The sequence below is a fragment of the Eubalaena glacialis genome, chromosome 18, assembly GCF_028564815.1.
Source record: "Eubalaena glacialis isolate mEubGla1 chromosome 18, mEubGla1.1.hap2.+ XY, whole genome shotgun sequence".
In the NCBI taxonomy this organism is placed as follows: Eukaryota; Metazoa; Chordata; class Mammalia; order Artiodactyla; family Balaenidae; genus Eubalaena; species Eubalaena glacialis.
In genome coordinates, this window is record NC_083733.1 from 54707693 (window position 1) to 54727405 (window position 19713).

The 19713-nt window shown below is 37.1% G+C and overlaps 1 protein-coding gene across 2 annotated transcripts in view; it reads right to left on the reverse strand.

The window, feature by feature from the left end:
• LOC133078876 (zinc finger protein 420) overlaps positions 1-19713 on the reverse strand; it is a 178773-nt gene that overhangs the window by 31796 nt on the left and 127264 nt on the right. Inside the window, exon 3 of one of the 2 annotated variants that reach the window (XM_061174042.1) lies at positions 4076-4133. The exons of the other annotated variant lie outside the window; for it this stretch is intronic. Within the exon in view, the coding sequence (XP_061030025.1) occupies positions 4076-4133 (58 nt within the window). The remainder of the gene's footprint in view (positions 1-4075; positions 4134-19713) is intronic. 2 annotated transcript variants of the gene reach the window in all.

Consider the following 19713-nt stretch of genomic DNA (forward strand, 5'->3'; position numbering starts at 1 on the left):
AGAGTGTAAAAATATAGTCTTTTCTAACAGGAAATTTTGCTTTTCTAATTATCATATGTTTATTTACTACCTAGAATCCAGTTAGTAGTTTGCCATTGGTAGTTCACTATTTCAGGTAACATTACCTATTCCATATTAGGTTTGTGAGGAGATATAATATTCAGCAATTTTTGCTATTAACTTTCTTATCTTGATTAATGGCAACACTAACACCTTTTTTGAAAAATGGAACTGTAGCATAAGTTTTGATTCCTACCTCTTCTTCAACACCTAGGTACAATGTGTCAACAAGTTCATTTGACTCAGTCTCACCAATACCTCCTAGATCTCAACTCTTCTATTTCCCCTATATGTTAAAGTAGTGGAACAGGAGAATTAAACAATTGAAACTTTTTTTTCTGATAGCTCAGAGACTATTTGAGGGTCTCATAGTAGTTGAGGTTTTCATTATGAATACTAACTGCCACTGAAGAGAATGAGAAAATAATTCTTATTTGAGCCCTGGAGTTATGGTTTTTTATTCAATAAGTTACCGACTTACTAGATGTGCCCAGCACTGGTTTAGAGCCTAAGGATATAGCTGTAAGACAGACATAAGTTCTGGTCCTCCTGGAATGTACATACTAGTTGAGGGAAACAAATTAAAACATAAACATGTAAATAGGTAAGATAGAATAAGATAGTGTAATGGTTGATCTTATGTGTCAACCTGACTGGGTCACAGGTTGCCCAGACATTTGGCTGAACATTACTCTGGGTGTGTTTGTGAGGGTATTTCTACATGAGATTAACATTTGAGTCAGTAAAGTGAGTAAAGCAAATCGTCCTCCCTAATATGGGTAGGCCTCATCCAATCAATCAAAGACCTGAATAGAACTGAGTAAGAGGGAGCTGTTTGAGTTGGGACTTTAGTCTTTTCTGGTAGCTTTACTAGCATGTTCAAAGTTCCCCAGGGATAAACTTTGTCTGTTCGAAGTGTGGAAAAAGCTAGTATCCCTGAAAGACAGTGAATGAGGGAGGGTATAGCAAAAGATAATGGTAAAGACATAGGAAGAAGGCATATCATGAAGAGTTTTGTAAAGGACAATAAGAAATCTGGATTTTATTCCAAGTGTAAAGGGAAGCCATTAGTTGATTTTAAGCAGAGAAGTTAACACCTCAGGTTTTTAAATTATCACTTCGGTTGTTCTCTGGAGAATGGACTACAGATGGTTAAGAATGTATGCAGGGAGATTAACAGGCAGTTACTGAAGTACTTCCAGGTAAGAGATGATACAGCCTGGGTTACAAGAGCCATGGAAATGTTGACAAGTGATCAGATTTGAGATATGATGAAAAACTGGACTAATCTGATGATTATTTTAGAAAGTCATTTTATTTGCATTTCATTAATCATGAGTGAGGCTGAGGTCATACAGGACTGTGGTTAAGTTTACAGGCTTCACAGTTACACCACCTGGGACTAAATCCTGATTCTACTACATCCTTTACCTATGACCTTGAGCAAATTTCTTAATCTTTCTATGCTTGTTTCTTAACTCCTGAAAAAAAAAATGAAGATTCTTTATGAAGTCTATGTGAGGTAATTGATGTAAAACTTTAATTAACAATAGAGATTAGTTTTTATTATTATTTACAATTTTTATCGGGCATTTGTTCTTACTTTTTCAATTTTGGATTTCTTTTTCATGTCCTATATGCAGTTTTCTACTGGATTTTAATTTGGTTTGTAAATATGTATTTAAATACCAGATTGGGTCTGCCATATGTATTATTAAGATTGTTGTCAAGTTTTTTCAATTTACTTTATGGTGATTGTATCAATAGGAGAATATAATTTTTATGTACTCAAATTTAGCTGAGCTTCTTTTTTACTGCCTATGAGTTTGATATTATGCCAAAAAACCAGCTAGTGACTGTAGAAAATATACTCAAGATGGTTGTCTTGCAGTAGTCAGAACTCTCATACACTGTTAAGAGTACAATTTTGGACAATCACTTTGGAAAACTGTTTGGCAGTATCAATTAAAGGTAATCTTAAACATAACTTATGACTCAGAAATTCTACTTTGGTAGAAAGAAATATGTACATATGTGCAACAAAAACCTACAAGAAAATTCATAGGAACAATATTTTAATTGTTCCCAAATAAAAACTACCTAAATGCCTATCAGTAATCGAATGGATACATAAAATTATGGTTTATTCACATTAATTAAATAATATACAGTAGTAAGGTTAAGTAAACTACTTACATGCAATGATTCAACATGAATCTGGCAAACAAAATATTAAGCAAAAGAAGTCAGACACAAAGTATATAGGTTACATAAAGTTTAAAAATAGGCATAAATAATCTATAGTGATATAATCTGAACAGTGGTTACCCCTGGGGTGAGGGTAATAACTGGGAAAGGTGCAGGAGTCTAATGGGTGTTAGTGTAATATTCCATTTCTTGATCCAGTGCTTATGCTGGTTAAACACATGTATTCACTTTGAAAATTAACTGAGGAAAAAACTAGAGATACAGAGAAGCTGCTAGATAGGGGCACCTGGTCAAAGAAAGGTATATCTCAGTATGGCAAAGCTCTGCGCTAAGGGTGAAAAGGCAGTAATGTGAGATTTGTTCAATAGCTAAGAGTGCAGGATAAATCTGAAAGAGAAAGATTCCAAAGGAAGTCTGAAGAAAAAGGATGAAGTTCTGAGGAAAAGGAAATGTCCTTGAAGAGGAGACAGACATTACTTATTCTAAGAGTAAAATGAAGAAGAAATAAGGAACCATGGATTCAATTCATTAAAACCACAAACATTCACAAAAACCACATATACCAGGCATTGTTCTAGGGACTGGAGATACAGCAGTAAACCAAATAAAGCATACTCTTTGTTCACATTCTAGTGGACTAAAATTATAAGAATTTACCATAAATGATTACTTCAGACTGTGGCTGAATCTCAGCAAACACACATGGAAAAAGATAATTATACAGGGTCATTTGAAAGACACATCCCATCTATTTCTTCAGATAGTCTAGCTTTTTTTTTAAATAAGGTATGAAAGTATAGAATAATGTGGTAAAATGCATTAATCTTAAGTGTACAAACTGAGACATTTTTATACATTTATGTATTTGTGTACCTACCACTCAGGTCAAAATACAGCGCATTTTCAGCATACTAGAAGATTCCCTCATGTCCCTTCCCAGTAAATACCCCTTCAGGGGTAACCACTATTTTCTATCACTGAGATTAGTTTTCTAACTTCATATATATGGAATCACATAGAATGTACTCTTATTTCTGACTTCTCTTATGACACATGTTTGTGAGATTATCTATGTTGTTATAAGTAGCAGTAATCTGCTTTGGAGAGTGTGTGTGTGTGTGTGTGTGTGTGTGTGTGTGTTTATGTGTATAGTGTCCAACTGCATGAAATACTATAATTTATTCCATTTTCTGTTGATGTTGATTTGTATTCTTTCCAATGCTGGGCTATTTTGACATATATTCTTTGCCTTATCCTCGATCAAAACAGACCATCAGTGGGGAGTTCCCTGGTAGTCTAGTGGTTAGGATTCGGCACTTTCACTGCCGTGGCGCGGATTTAACCCCTGGTTGCGGAACTGAGATTCTGCAAGCCGTGTGGCATGGCCAAGACTTTAAAAATTATTAAAAAAAAAAAAAAAAGACCACTAGAAAAGCTGGGTTTACCAACTACGGGAAGTCTCACTACAATGTATTCATTGACCTAGGTGCCAATGAAAAACTTACTTCTGCTAATAAATGTTCATTTTTATCCTTACGGACAATGCAAATTATGTAATGAATTTCTGCCCTTGTTTACCTATTATAATGAAATTCAAAATTGAAGCCCAAGTTTAATCTCTCTGAATGAAAGCATTTCTGCATAATCATATTTTAACTCTTTCCTGGTCTTAACCTTCCAACTCTGTTTCCTCTGAAAATATGTTTTATCTGTATAGGATTTTCCAATTTAGTGTATGGATTACTGCAATTCCCTTAAACTGCACTGTAAAATAAGGCAGGGAACAAATATACTACTTAAAATTTACCTGCAACTCAGTCATTTCCTTTTCTTTCTGGGAGTGGACTGGGCCTGAGAAGGCAGAGCTGGAGAAGAGAATAAAAGCCATTAAACAAGGTTTGTTTTGCAGTTTAAGAAATCTGCACCCACAAGGTAGATTAAAGGTCACTCTATAGCAAAATGATACTTGGAGCCATCAGAAAGGCCAAGAATATACATTCCCCAGGTATAAAGATGACTACTACATTATGTGGAGCTTATGCATATGGTGAACAGGAATAGGAGTACATATGTAGGAGATGCCCCATGAATTTATCAATAGCTCTGTATCAGAGAATAAACAGTTCACGTGGAGCAGAAAGATATATAGCTTCATGAAAGCACATCACCAAGAAAATTATGAAACTGACAATATAGCTAAGGTATTTTAATGTATTGAGACTTTTAAAAAGAAATATTTTAAGTACAAACTAAATGGGAATTTAACTAAAATGGTGACGATTTTATATTTTGAGAAAAGAGTCAGGAGAAGTTTATGTGTGTGAGTGATGTGTATCAGAGGTACTGGTGGTGGTAAGAACGTTTAATTCTTATTTTCCATAGTATAAAAAATCTAAATCTGAAAAGTGTCAAATAATAGCAGGATAAACATATGATTTGGAAAAACGGAGTAAACAAAAGAAGGCACAGTTAAGAGTTGAAAGTGATTCTTTCTGGGGACAGGAATTAGAGATGGGGAGAAAAAAGGAACAGGGTATAGTTTTTCTTATTCTTATTACAAGTCTAGTAGCACTATTTGATTTTTTTAAAAAACAATTAACATATTATTTCGCCCAAATACAAACTGAATCATAAAACAATGTACTATGTACAATTAATAATATTATGTATTATGTAATATTCATAATATAATATACACGCTTATAAGCATGGGGTAAATAATGCATGATTATACGTATAATGTAGTATGTATTATCAACAGGTTAATGCAGGGGTCCTCAACCCCCCAGCGGTCCGCGGCCTGTTAGGAACCGGGCCGCAAAGCAGGAGGTGAGTAGCGCGAGAGCATGGCACTCCCCATCGCTGGCATTACCGCCTGAACCATCGCTCACTGGCATTACGGCCTGAATCATGCCCCCCGCCCCAGTGGAAAACCTGTCTTCCAGGAAACTGGTCCCTGGTGCCAAAAAGGTTGGGGACCTCTGGGTTAACATACACGCTTATAAGCATGGGGTAATTAATTAATGCACAGTTATACATATAATGTATTATGTGTGGCAGCGGTCCCCAACCTTTCTGGCACCAGGGACCGGTTCTGTGGAAGAAAATTTTTCCACGGATGGTGGCGGGGGGGATGGTTCAGGCGGTAATGCGAGCAATGGGGAGTGGCAGATGAAGCTTTGCTTGCTTGCCCGCCGCTCACCTCCTGCTGTGCGGCCCGGTTCCTAACAGGCCACAGACCAGCACCGGTCCGCAGCCCGGGGGTTGGGGACCCCTGATGTATGATATAATATATATGCAATTCCAGGACACCTAAATCAAACAACTCTCATATCAACACAACGAGGTCTATATTATGGACAATGCTCAGAAATTTGTGGATCAAATCATAGTTTTATACCCATTTTAGTACCACTAAAATACTTTGAAAAATGATCCGCATCAATATTATAAATTCATTAAGAAGCTAAACAGCATTAACCTGTTAAGTTAAAGACTGGGAGTTAGGGGGACTTCCCTGGTGGCACAGTGGTTAAGAATCCGCCTGCCAATGAAGGGGACATGGGTTCGATCCCTGGTCCGGGAAGATCCCACATGCTGCGGAGCAACTAAGCCCCTGCGCCACAACTACGGAAGCCCGTGCACCTAGAGCCCGTGCTCCTCAACAAGAGAAGCCACCGCAATGAGAAGCATACAACAAAAAGTAGCCCCCGCTTGCCTCAACTAGAGAAAGCCTCAAGCAACAACAAAGACCCAATGCAGCCAATAAATAAATAAATAAATAAATAAATAAAAATACCTTAAGAAAAAAAAAAGACTGGGAGTTAAAACTCCCCTTAATGATATGCTACAACTGGATATATCACCATGATTTATTACTATTCTATCAATAATTCTACTCCTATTTATTATATTCCAACTAAAAATTTCAAAATATATTATTCAAACCCAGAGTTGATGTCTACCAAAATACAAAAACAACCTACCCCTTGAGAAACAAAATGAACGAAAATCTATTTGCCTCTTTCATTATCCCAACAAAAATAGGACTTCCTATCATTATCTTAATTATCATATTCCCAAGCATTTTACTCCCAACACCTAATCAACTAATCAATAATTGTGTAATTTCTATTCAACAATGACTAGTTCAGCTAACACTGAAACAAATAATAGTTATTCACAATCACAAAGGACAAACCTGAGCACTAATACTAATATCACTTATCTTATTTATTGGATCAACAAATCTATTAGGACTATTACCACATTCATTTACACCTACTACACAACTCAATAAATCTAGGAATAGCAATTCCCCTACGGGCAGGAACTGTAATTACAGGCTTTTGCCATAAAACAAAAGCATCCTTAGCTCATTTTCTACCACAAGGAGCACCAGTTCCTCTTATTCCTATACTAGTAATCATCGAAACTATTAGCTTATTCATTCTCAACCAATAGCTTTAGCCATACAATTAACAGTTAACATCACAGCAGCACATCTATTATTCCTTTAATTGGAGGAGTGACTCTAGCATTGCTGAATATTAGCACCACCACAGCCCTCATTACATTTATTATCCTTGTATTACTTACTATCCTCGAAATCGCCATTGCCATAATTCAAGCTTATGCATTTACCTTACTAGTAAGTCTTTATCTACATGACAATACACAATGACCCACCAAACCTATGCATATCACATAGTAAATCCCAGTCCCTGACCCCTTATAGGAGCTCTCTCAGCCCTTCTAATAATAACATCAGGCCTAATTACATGATTTCACTTCACTTCAACATTATTATCACTAGGCCTTAACAACGTATTAATGATGATGAGACGTCATCCGAGAAAGCATTTCCCAAGGCCATTATACATCAGTTGTTCAAAAAGGACTTCGATATGGAATAATCTTATTATTTCAGAAGTCCTCTTTTTTACTGGCTTTTTTTGAGCCTTCTATCACTCAAGCCTTACCCCTACACCTGAACTAGGTGGATGCTGACCACCAACAGGCATCCGTCCCCTAAATCCATTAGAAGTAACACTTCTTAATACCTCTGTATTAAGGGTATCCATTACCTGAGCCCACCACAGCCTCATAGAAGGAAACTGCAAACACATACTCTAAGCTCTTATTACAATTGCCCTAGGCTTTCATTTTACAAGTCTACAGGCCTTAGAATACTACGAAACATCCTTTACAATTTCAGATGGGTCAACTTTCTTCATAGCTACAGGATTCCACAGACTACATGTAATTATGGCTCTACTTTCCTTATCATTTGCTTCTTACGTCAATTAAAATATCACTTCTCATCTAACCATCATTTTGGCTTCAAAGCTGCTGCCTGATATTGACATTTTGTAGATGTAGTATGACTATTCCTTTACATATCCATTTATTGATGAGGATCTTATTCTTTCAGTATTAAACAGTAGACTTCCAATCAATTAGTTTCAGTATAATCCAAAAAAGAATAATAAATCTAATACTGACATTAATTACAAACATAGCACTAGCCTCACTAATTGTATTAATTGCATTCTGACTTCCCCAATTAAATATTTACACAGAAAAGAAATAAGTTCTTATGAATGTGGGTTTGACCCTATAGGATCAACACATGTACCATTTTCCATAAAATTTTTCCTAGTAGCCATTACATTCCTCCTTTTCGACATAGAAATTGCTCTCCTTTTACCCTTACCCTGAGCATCTCAGACAAATAATCTAAAAACAACATTCATTATAGCTTTATTCCTAATTTTATTACAAGCAACAGCCTAGCCTAACCAAAAAGGACTAGAATGAACTGAATATGGTAGTTAGTTTAAACTAAAATAAATTATTTTGACTTGTTAGATTATGATTAAGTTCATTACCAAGTGCCTTTAGCATATATAAATATTATTATAGCATTCACAGTATCTCTTACAGGATTATTAATATATCAATCTCACCTAATATCTTCACTATTATGCCTTCTAGGCATAATACTATCACTATTCATTATAGCAACCCTGATCATTCTAAATACACATTCTACCCTAGCCAGCATAATGCCAATTGTTCTGCTAGTATTCACAGCTTTCAAAGCTGCACTCGGACTGTCCTTACTAGTAATAGTATCAAACATATACGGCACTGATTATATACAAAATCTTAATCTCCTCCAATGTTAAAAATTATTATTCCTACAATTATACTAACACTACTAACATGACTACCAAAGAACAGCATAATCTGAATTAATACCACAGTCCACAGCTTATTAATCAGTCTTATGAGCCTTTTCTTCTTAATCAATTTAATGACAATAGCCTCAACTTTTCACTAATTTTTTTTCCGACTCCTTATCAACACCATTATTAATTTTAACATGATTCTTCCCATTAATACTAATAGCCAGCCAAGTTCACCTATTCAATCATTAACTCAAAAAATTATAATTACCATGTTAATTATATTACAAATATTCCTAATTATAACACTCACTGCCATAGAATTAATCTTATTTTATATTTTATTTGAAGCAACACTAGTCCCGACACTTATTATCATTACCCAATGGGGTAATCAAACTGAACGACTTAATGCAGGAGTTTATTTCTTATTTTATACACTAGTAGGATCGCTTCCACTCTTAGTAGCACTAGTACATATTCAAAATATCACAGTCTCACTAAATTTTCTAATACTTCAATATTGAACACAAGCAATATCCATCTCCTTATCCAACATTTTCATATGACTAGCCTGTATAATAGGCTTTATAGTAAAATAACCCTTATAGCCTTCACCTTTGATTACCTAAAGCATATGTAGAAGCCCCCATTGCAGGATCCATAGTCCTTGCAGCCGTACTACTAAAACTCGGAGGCTATGGTATATTATGAATTACAACAATACTAAACCCATTAACAGATTTCATAGCATACTCTTTTCTCATACTCTCCTTATGAGGAATAATCATAACGAGTTCAATTTGTTTACGCCAAACAGACTTAAAGTCACTTATCACATATTATTCTGTCGGTCACATAGCACTTGTTTTCGTAGCCATTCTTATCCAAACACCTTGAAGTTATATAGGAGCCACCGCTCTAATAATTGCCCATGGCCTCACATCATTCATATCATTCTGCCTCACAAATTCAAATTACTAACAAATTCACAGCCGAATGATAATTCTAGCCAGAGGTCTACAAATATTCCTCCCATTAATAGCAACGTGATGACTACTAGCAAGCCTAACAAACCTAGCTCTACCCCCAACTATTAAGCTAATTGGAGAACTATTTGTAGTAGTATCATCCTTCTCATGATCAAATGTCACCATTATCCTAACAGGAATTACTATAGTAATTACTGCCTTATACTCTCTATATATGTTAATCATAGCACAACAAGGCAAATATACAAACCCTATCAATAATATTAAGCCATCATCCATATGAGAAAATGCTCTCATAACTCTTCACATTTTACCTCTCTTATTCCTATCGTTAAGTCCCAAAATCATTTTATGGCCCTTGTACTGTAAATATAGTTTTAAAAAACACTAGACTGTGAATCTAGTAACGGAAGACTAAACTTTCTTGTTTACCAAAAAAGTATGCAAGAACTGCTAATTCATGCCTCCATATCTAACAGTATGACTTTTTCAAGCTTTTAAAGGATAGTATTGATCCATTGGTCTTAGGAACCAAAAATTGGTGCAACTCAAAACAGAAGTAATAAACTTATTTACCTCTTTCACACCAGTTACACTATTTATACTAACAATACCAATCATAATAACAAACACCAACATCTACAAAAGTAACATATATCGATCCTATGTAAAAACCACTATCTCATATGCTTTTATCACCAGCTTAATTCCAACAATAATATTCATTCACACAGGACAAGAATTTTCTCAAGCTGACATTGAATTACTATCCAAACCCTTAAATTATCACTTAGCTTCAAACAGACTCTTTCTCAATAATATCTGTGCCAGTGGCATTATCTGTCACATGATCTATTATAGAATTTTCAATCTGATATATGCACTCAGATCCTAACATCAATCGATTGTTTAAAAACTCCTTTTTCTTATCACAATACTAATTCTTGTCACTGCAACAATCTTTTCCAGCTTTTCATTGGATCAGAAGGAGTTGGAATTATATCTTTTCTACTTATCAGGTGACAACATGGATGAGCAGACGCAAATACAGACGCCCTCCAACCAGTTTTATATAATCGCATTGGAGATATTGGATTTATTATTATCAGTAGCATGATTCCTATTTAACTTAAACGCATGAGACCTACAATAAATATTTATACTTAACCTAAATCACCCAAACCTGCCTCTAACAGGACTTGTATTGGCCACAACTGAAAAATCCGCCCAATTTGGCATCACAAATGACTTCCCCCAGCAATAGAAGGCCCTACCTCCATCTCAGCCCTACTCCACTCAAGAATAGTTGTAGCAGGTACTTTTCTACTTATCCGCTTTTACCCTTTAACAGAGAATAATAAATTTATCCAAACAACAATATTATGTATCGGAGCAATTACCACATTCTTTACAGCAGTATGCACTCTTACCCAAAATGACATTTAAAAATTCTTGCCATCTCTACTTCAAGCCAATTAGGCCTTATAATAGTAACAATCGGTATTAACCAGCCTTACCTAGCATTTCTCCATATTTGCACACATGCCTTTTTCAAGGCCATACTATTTACATGCGCTAGATCCACTATTCATAGCCTAAATGATGAGCAAGACATTCAGAAGACAGGTTTATTTAAAGCAGTACCTTTTACCACAACAGCCCTCATTATCGAAGTCTCGCACTGACAGGAATACACTTCCTCACAGGATTCTACTCTAAAGACCTAATCATCAAAATCGCTAACACGTCATATACCAACACCTGAGCCCTACTAATAACTCTCGTCGCCACATCCCTTACAATTGTCTATATCACTCACATTATTTTCTTTGCACTATTAGGACAAACTTTTCCACTTTAATTCTAATTAATGAAAACAACCCACTCCTAATCAATTCTATTAAATGTTTACTAACTGGAAGTATTTTCACTGGATTTCTTATCTCCAACAATATTCCCCCAACAACAATTCCACAAATAACTATACCTTATTATTTGAAACTAACTGCCCTTGCTGTAACCATCTGGCACTGAAATCAACCTCACCACACAAAACTTAAAATTTAAGTACCCTTCAAATTTCTTCAAATTTTCCAACTTCCTAGGGTATTTCTCCATTATACACAACTTCCCACCATACTTAAATTTATCAGCAAGCCAAAAATCACATCAGCCTTCCTAGATTTAATCTGACTAGAAAGTATCTACCAAAAACTACTTCCCTTATTCAAATAAAAATTTCTATGCTAGTATCAGACCAAAAAGGCCTAATCAAACTATATTTTCTTTCATTCCTCATTACCCTCACCCTAAGCATAATTCTGTTTAATTACCACGAGTAACCTCTATAATAACCACAACACCAATAAGCAATGATCAACGGGTAACAATTACTAGTCAAGTACCAGAGCTATACAATGTCGCAATTCCTATAGCCTCTTCACTAAAAAAACCCAGAATCTCCCGTATCATAAATTACCCAATCCCCTAGTCCATTAAACTTAAATACAATCTCCACTACTTCATCCTTTAAAACAGGGGTCCCCAACCTCCGGGCCACAGACTGTTACCGGTCCACGGCCTGTTAGGGACCAGGCAGCACAGCAGGAGGTGAGTGGTAGGCAAGCGAGGGAAACTTCATCTGCTCCTCCCCATCGCTCGCATTACCGCCTGAACTATGCCCCCCATCGCTCGCATTACCACCTGAACCATCCCCCACCCCCCTACCCACCGACCGTAGAAAAATTGTCTTCTACGAAACTGGTACCTGGTGCCAAAAAGGTTGGGGACCACTGCTTTAAAACATAGAATACTATTGAAAATTCTATCAACCCTGAAAGAAATATACCTAGAACGGTCTTATTAGAAACTCAAACTTCAGGATACTGCTCAGTAGCCACAGCTGTCGTATAACCAAATACTACTAACATTCCCCCTAAATAAATCAAAAATGCTATTAGACCCAAAAACGAACCACCAAAATTCAACACAATCCCACAACCAAAACAACCACCTACAATCAACCCAAGTCCACCATAAATAGTTTTTTTTTAAATTATTTTATTTTATTTATTTTTGGCTGTTTTGGGTCTTTGTTGCTGTGCGTGGGCTTTCTCTAGTTGTGGCGAGTGGGGGCTACTCTTCATTGTGGTGTGCAGGCTTCCCATTGCGGTGCCTTCTCTCGTTGTGGAGCATGGGCTCTAGGCACGCAGGCTTCAGTAGTTGTGGCTCACAGGCTCTAGAGTGCAGGCTCAGTAGTTGTGGTGCACAGGCTTAGTTGATCCACGGCATGTGGGATCTTCCCAGACCAGGGCTCAAACCCACATCCCCTGAATTGGCAGGAGGATTCTTAACCACTGCGCCACCAGGGAAGCCCTAGGTGAAGGTTTTGAAGAAAAACCCACAAGACTAATTACAAAAATAGTACTTAAAATAAATACAATGTATGTTATCATTATTCTTACATGGGATCTAACCATGGCCAATGACATGAAAAATCATTGTATTTCAACCCTAAGAACACTTAATGACCAACATCTGAAAATCATCCATTAACAAAAATTAACAATGCATTTATCGATCTCCCAGCTCCATCAAACATTTCATCATGAGGAAATTTTGGTTCCCTACTGGGCATTTGTTTTTGTTTTTTTCTGGGTTTTTTTGGCCCCACCACAAAAAGATCCCCGCCCTGGCTTGCAGGGATCTTAGTTCCCTAACCAGGGATTGAACCTGGGCCCTCAGCAATGAGAGCACAGAGTCCTAACCACTGGACCACCAGGGAATTCCCTAGTTCTACAAATCTTGACAGGCTTATTCTAGCAATACATTATACATCAGATACAATAACCACTTTTTAATCAGTAACACATATCCGAGACGTAAACTATGGATGAATTATCTGATATCTACATGCAAATGGAGGCTTCATCTTTTTTATTTGCCTATTTATTCATGTAGCACAAGGATTATACTATGGATCCTACACCTTTTTAAAATATTTACTTATTTTATTTATTTTCTTCTTTTTAAATTTTTTTGGCTGCATTGGGTCTTAGTTGTGGCACGTGGTATCTTCACTGAGGCATGCAGGATCTTTTGTTACGGCACGTGGGCTCTTCGTTGTAGTGCTTAGGCTTCTCTCTAGTGGTGGTGTGTGGGTTTTCTCTCTCTAGTTGGGGCGTGTGGGCTCCAGGGCACATGGGCTCTGTAGTTGTGGCCCTCGGGTGAGCACGTGGGCTCTGTAGTTTGTGGCACGTGGGCTCTCTCATTGAGGCACGTGAGCTCAGTAGTTGTGGCAAATGGGTTTAGTTGCCCCATGGCATGTGGGATCTTAGTTCCCCAACAAGGGATCGAACCCATGTCCCCTGCATTGGAAGGTGGATTCTTTACCACTGGACCACCAGGGGAGTCCCAGACTCTACACCTTTTCAGAAACATGCAACACTGGAATCATCTTATTATTTACAGTCATAGCTACAGCATTCATGGGCTATGTCTTACCTTGAGGACAAATATTCTGAGGAGCAACAGTTAATACTGTTCTCCTCTCAGCAATCCTATGTATCCGCACAAGCCTCGTCGAATGAATCTGAGGTGGCTTTTCAGTAGATAAAGCAACTCTTACATGATTCTTCGCCTTCCATTTTATTCTCCCATTTATAATTGCAGCACTAGCAGCTGTCTACTTACTATTCCTCCACAAGACAGGCTCCAATAATCCCACAGGAATCTCATCTGATATAGACAAAATTACATTTCACCCCTACTGTACAATCAAAGACATCCTACGTGCCTTGTTACTAATTTTAATACTAATAATATTAGTGCTATTTTCACCCAAACTACTAGGAGACCCAGACAACTACACCCCAGCAAACCCTCTCAACACACCACCTCATATCAAGCCAGGGTGATATTTTCTATTTGCACATGTTAATTCTATGATAAATTCCTAATAAACTAGAAGGAGTATTAGCCCTAATCTTTTCAATCTTAATTCTAGCATTTATCCCAATTCTTCACACATCCAAACAACGAAGTATAACATTTCCACCTCTCAGCCAGTGCCTATTTTGAGTACTAGTAGCAGACCTATTAACACTAACATGAAGTGGAGGACAACCCGCAGAACACCCCTTCATTATGGTATTTGTCTTTCTGTTTCTGACTTAGTTCACTTCACATGCTAATCTCTAAGTCCACCCATGTTGCTGCATTTCCATTTATTTTTAATTTATTTTCTTTCATCATGTTTTTTTTTTCATTTTCAGCATACAGTGCCTGTACATACTTTGTGAGATTTATTAAGTATTGTATTTTGGGGGTGCTAATAAAATGGCATTTAAAATTTTACTTCAGCAGCAACATGGATACAACTAGAAATTATCATATTAAGTGAAATCAGAAAGAGAAAGACAAATACCATATGATATCACTTATATGTGGAATCTAAAATATGATACAAGTGAACCTATCTATGAAACAGAAACAGTCTCACAGACATAGATAACAGACTTGTGGTAGCCAAGCAGGAGGGGAAGGGGGAGAGATGGAGTGGGAGGTTGGGGTTAGCAGATGTAATCTATTATATACAGAATGGATAAACAACAACGTCCTACTATATATATAACACAGGGAACTATATTCAATATCCTATGATAAACCATAGTGGAAAAAAATATAAAAAAATGTACATATATGTATAAATGAATCACTTTACTGTACAGCAAAAATTAACACAACATTGTAAGTCAACTATACTTCCATAAAAAATAAGAAATAAAAAAATTCTATTTCAAATTCCAATTGTTCATTGCTGGTATATAAAAATAACAGACTTTGTATACTCATTACGTATCCTGCAACCATGCTAAAGTCACTTGGTAGTTCTAGGAGTTTTTTTAAATATAAATTTATTTATTTATTATTTATTTTTGGCTGCGTTGGGTCTTTGTTGCTGTGCGCAGGCTTTCTCTAGTTGTGGTGAGTGAGGGCTACTCTTCATTGCAGTGTGTGGGCTTCTCATTGCGGTGTCTTCTCTTGTTGTGGAGCATGGGCTCTAGGTGCGCAGGCTTCAGTAGTTGTGGCACACGAGCTCAGTAGTTGTGGCTTGCAGGCTCTAGAGTGCAGGCTCAGTCAGTAGTTGTGGCGCATGGGCTTAGTTGCTCCGTGGCATGTGGGATCTTCCCGGACCAGGCCTCGAACCCGTGTCCCCTGCGTTGGCAGGCGGATTCTTAACCACTGTGCCACCAGGGAAGCCCTATTCCAGGCGTTTTTTATAGTTCTTTGGTGTCTTCTATTTAGAGAATCGTGTTGTCTACAAATAGAAAGTTGTATTTCTGTTTTCCAATTTGTATGCTTTTATGTCTTTATCTTGCTTTGTTCACTGGCTAGGATTCCCAGTAGGATGGTGAATAATGGTGGTGACAGAGGATATCCTGGCCTTGTTCCCAATCTTAGGGGTAAAGCATTCAGTATCTCATCATTAACTACAATGTTAGCTCTAGTTGGTTTCTGTCTCTGTTGTTTCTTTTCAGAATGTAAAGAATGTTCCCTTCTATTCCTAGTTTGTTGAGATTTTTTTCATGAGTAAATGCTGAATTTTCTCAAGTACTTTTTCTGCATCTATTGAGATAATCATATGATTCTTCTTCAGTCTCATATTATGGTGCACTACAATAACTGATTTTCAAATAATGAACTTGAAGTTCATCTTGCCTTCCCAAGATGAATCCATTTGGTCACGATATATTATCTTTTTATATACTGCTAAATTCAATTTTTCAATTCAATTTTGAGGATTTTTGTTTCTAAGTCTGCGAAAAATATTGGTCTGTAGTTTTCTTTTCTTGTAATGTCTGTCTGGTTTTGGTATCAGGGTAAACCTGTTTCATAAAATAAGTTGGAAAGTGTTCCTCCTCCTCTATTTTCTGGAAGAGTTTATACAGAATTGTTATAATTTCTTCCTTAGATGTTTGCTATTTCACCTGTGAAATTACTTGGGCATAGAGTTTCCTTTTTAGAAAGTGTTTTTTTTTTAAATTGAGGTATAATTGACATATAATATTATATTAGTTTCAGGTATACAGCACAATGATTTGATATTTGTATACATTGCAAAATGATTACCACAATAAGTCTAGCTAATACTCATCACCTTACATAGTTATAAAATTTTTTTCTTGTGATGAGAACTTTTAAGATCTACTCTCAGCAACTTTCAAATACACAATACAGATTATTTTTAACTATAGTTGTCATGCTGTACATTATATGCCCATGATTTATTTTATTACTGGAAGTTTGTACATTTTGACCCCCTTCACTCATTTCACCCCCCTTCCCTCTCCACCTCCCCCTTCCCCTCCCCTCTGGCAACAACCAATCTGTTCCCTATAGCTATAAGCTTGGATTTTTGTGGGGGGGTGGGTTTGTTTGTGTTTTTATATACCACATAAGTGAGATCACATGGTATTTGTCTTTCTCTGACTTATTCCACTCAGCATAATGCCCTCAAGGTACATCCATGTTGTTACAAATAGTAAGGTTTCCTCTTTATGGCTGGATAATATTCCATTGTATTTATATACCACAATTTCTTTATCCATTCATCCATCGATGGACACATAGGTTGCTTCCGTGTACCGGCTATTGTAAATAATGTTGCAATGACTGTGGGAATGCATAAATCTTTTCACCTTAGTGTTTTCGCTTCCTTTGGATAAATAACCCAGAAGTGGAATTGCTGGGTCATATGGTAGTTCTAATTTTAATTTTCTGAGAAACCTCCATACTGTTTTCCATAGTGGCTATACCAGTTTCCATTCCCACCAACAGTGCACAACACAACACATCCAAACCAACACTTATTTCTTATCATTTTTTTTTAATTGGTTCCCCCACTCTTTTTTTAAAATTTATTTATTATTTTTGACTGCATCGGGTCTTAGTTGTGGCACACAGGCTCTTTCGTTGCAGCGCACGGGCTCTTCATTGTGGCACGGGCTTCTCTCTAGTTCTCTCTAGATCTCTCTAGATCTTTGACTTTGTTTAATGGCTAAACTATTATTGTTTCAAATTGCTTGACTGTTTTCCTTTGTTTCTGCATTTTCTCACTTCTCTGATTAAATTTGCTCTTTGGAACACACCCCCCAAAAGTCTGCATCTACCTTCAAATAATATGACACTGCTTCACTTGTAGTATAAAAACCACAACAACATATTCCAAATTCCTCCCATCCTTTGTGTTATATTCGTCATATATTTCACTTTTACCTATGCCATAAACATACAATATTTACTTTAGATGACCATGTATCTTTTAGAGCAATTACGTATAAGAAAGGAAATGAATTTTATTTGAATTTCATTGATTCCAGTTCCAATGCTCTTCATTTCTTTGTGCAAATCCAAATTTGATTGATATCATATTCCTTCTGCATCTCCTGTAGAGAAGGTCTACTGGCAATCAGTTTTTATTAAATACATATATTTATTTATTTATTTATTTATTTTTGGCTGTGTTGGGTCTCATTGCTGTGTGCGGGCTTTCTCTAGTTGCAGTGAGCAGGGGCTACTCTTCATTGCAGTGTTCGGACTTCTCATTGCAGTGTCTTCCCTTGTTGCGGAGCACAGGCTCTAGGCACGCGGGCTTCAGTAGTTGTGGCACGTGGGCTCAGTAGTTGTGGCTCGTGGGCTCTAGAGTGCAGGCTCAGTAGTTGTGGCGCACGGGTTTAGTCGCTCCGCAGCATGTGGGATCTTCCCGGACCAGGGATCGAACCCGTGTCCGCTGCATTGGCAGGTGGATCTTAACCACTGCATCACCAGGGAAGCCTGCAATGAGTTTTTGATTGTCTGAAAAAGTATTTCATTTATTTTTTTATTTTTGGCTGCATTGGGTCTTCACTGCTGCATGTGGGCTTTCTCTCGTTGCAGTGAGCAGGCTTCTCATTGCAGTGGCTTCTCTTGTTGAGAAGCAGAGCCTCTAGGCGTGCGGGCTTCAGTAGTTGTGGCTCACAGGCTCTAGAGCACAGGCTCAGTAGTTGTGGCGCATGGGCTTAGTTACCCTGCACAGGCTTCGTTGCTCCGCGGCATGTGGGATCTTCCCGGACCAGGGATTGAACCCATGTCCCTTGCATTGGCAGGTGGATTCTTAACCACTGCGCCACCAGGGAAGTCCCTGAAAAAGTATTTATTTTTCATTTTTGAAGCATATTTTTGCGTGGTATAGAATCCTGTATTGATAGCTTTTTTCTTTTAGTACTTTAAAAATTTGTCTCCATTGTCTTCTCGCTTGCATGATATCTGATGAGAAGTCTGCTGTATGTGATTCTTATCCTTGTCCCTCAGTACGTAAAGTTTCTATTTTCTTGAAGTTGCCTTCAAGATTTTCTTCCTTATCTTTCTTTTTCAGCAGTTTAAATATGATAATGCCCAGGGACATTCTTGGTGGTCCAGTGGTTAAGACTCTGTGCTCCCAATGCAGGGGGCCCAGGTTCGATTCCTGGTCAGGGAACTAGATCCCACCTGCCACAACTAACAGCCCACATGCCGCAACTAAAAGATCCTGCATGCTGCAACTAAAGATCCTGCATGCTGCAATGAAGATCCCGCGTGTGGCAATGAAGATCCCACATACCACAACTAAGACCTGGAGGAGCCAAATAAATAAATAAATAAGTATATTTTTTAAAAATATGATATGCCCAAAAGTGTTTTTCGTTTTTGTTTTATTTGTATTTATCCTGCTTGGTGGTCTCTGAGTTTACCAGTTTGGTGTCATTAACTTTGAAAAAGTTTCAGCCATTATTTCTTCAAATATTTTTTCTTCATTCTCTCTCTTAACTGGGATACCAATTAAGCATATATTAGACTTTTTATACTGTCCCATACCTCTTGGATGCTCTATTCTGGCTTTTTTCACCCACTCTTTTTCTCACTGTGTTTCAGTATAGGTAATTTCTATTACTCTAAATTGAAGTTCACAGATTCTTTCTCCAGCTGTGTCCAATCTACTAATGAGTCTATCATAAACATTATTCACCTCTGCTGTGATTCTGATTTCTAGCATTTCTATTCAACTTTTTCTTATAGTTTCCATCTCTCTGCTGAAATTACCCATGTGATCCATTACATATTAGTCATAGTTATTCTAAATTCCTATTGGGTTGTTCCAATATCTATGTCATATCTGAGTCTGGTTCTGATGATTGCTTTAGCTCTTTGAAGTGTGTTATTTCTTGCCTTTTCACATACCTTAT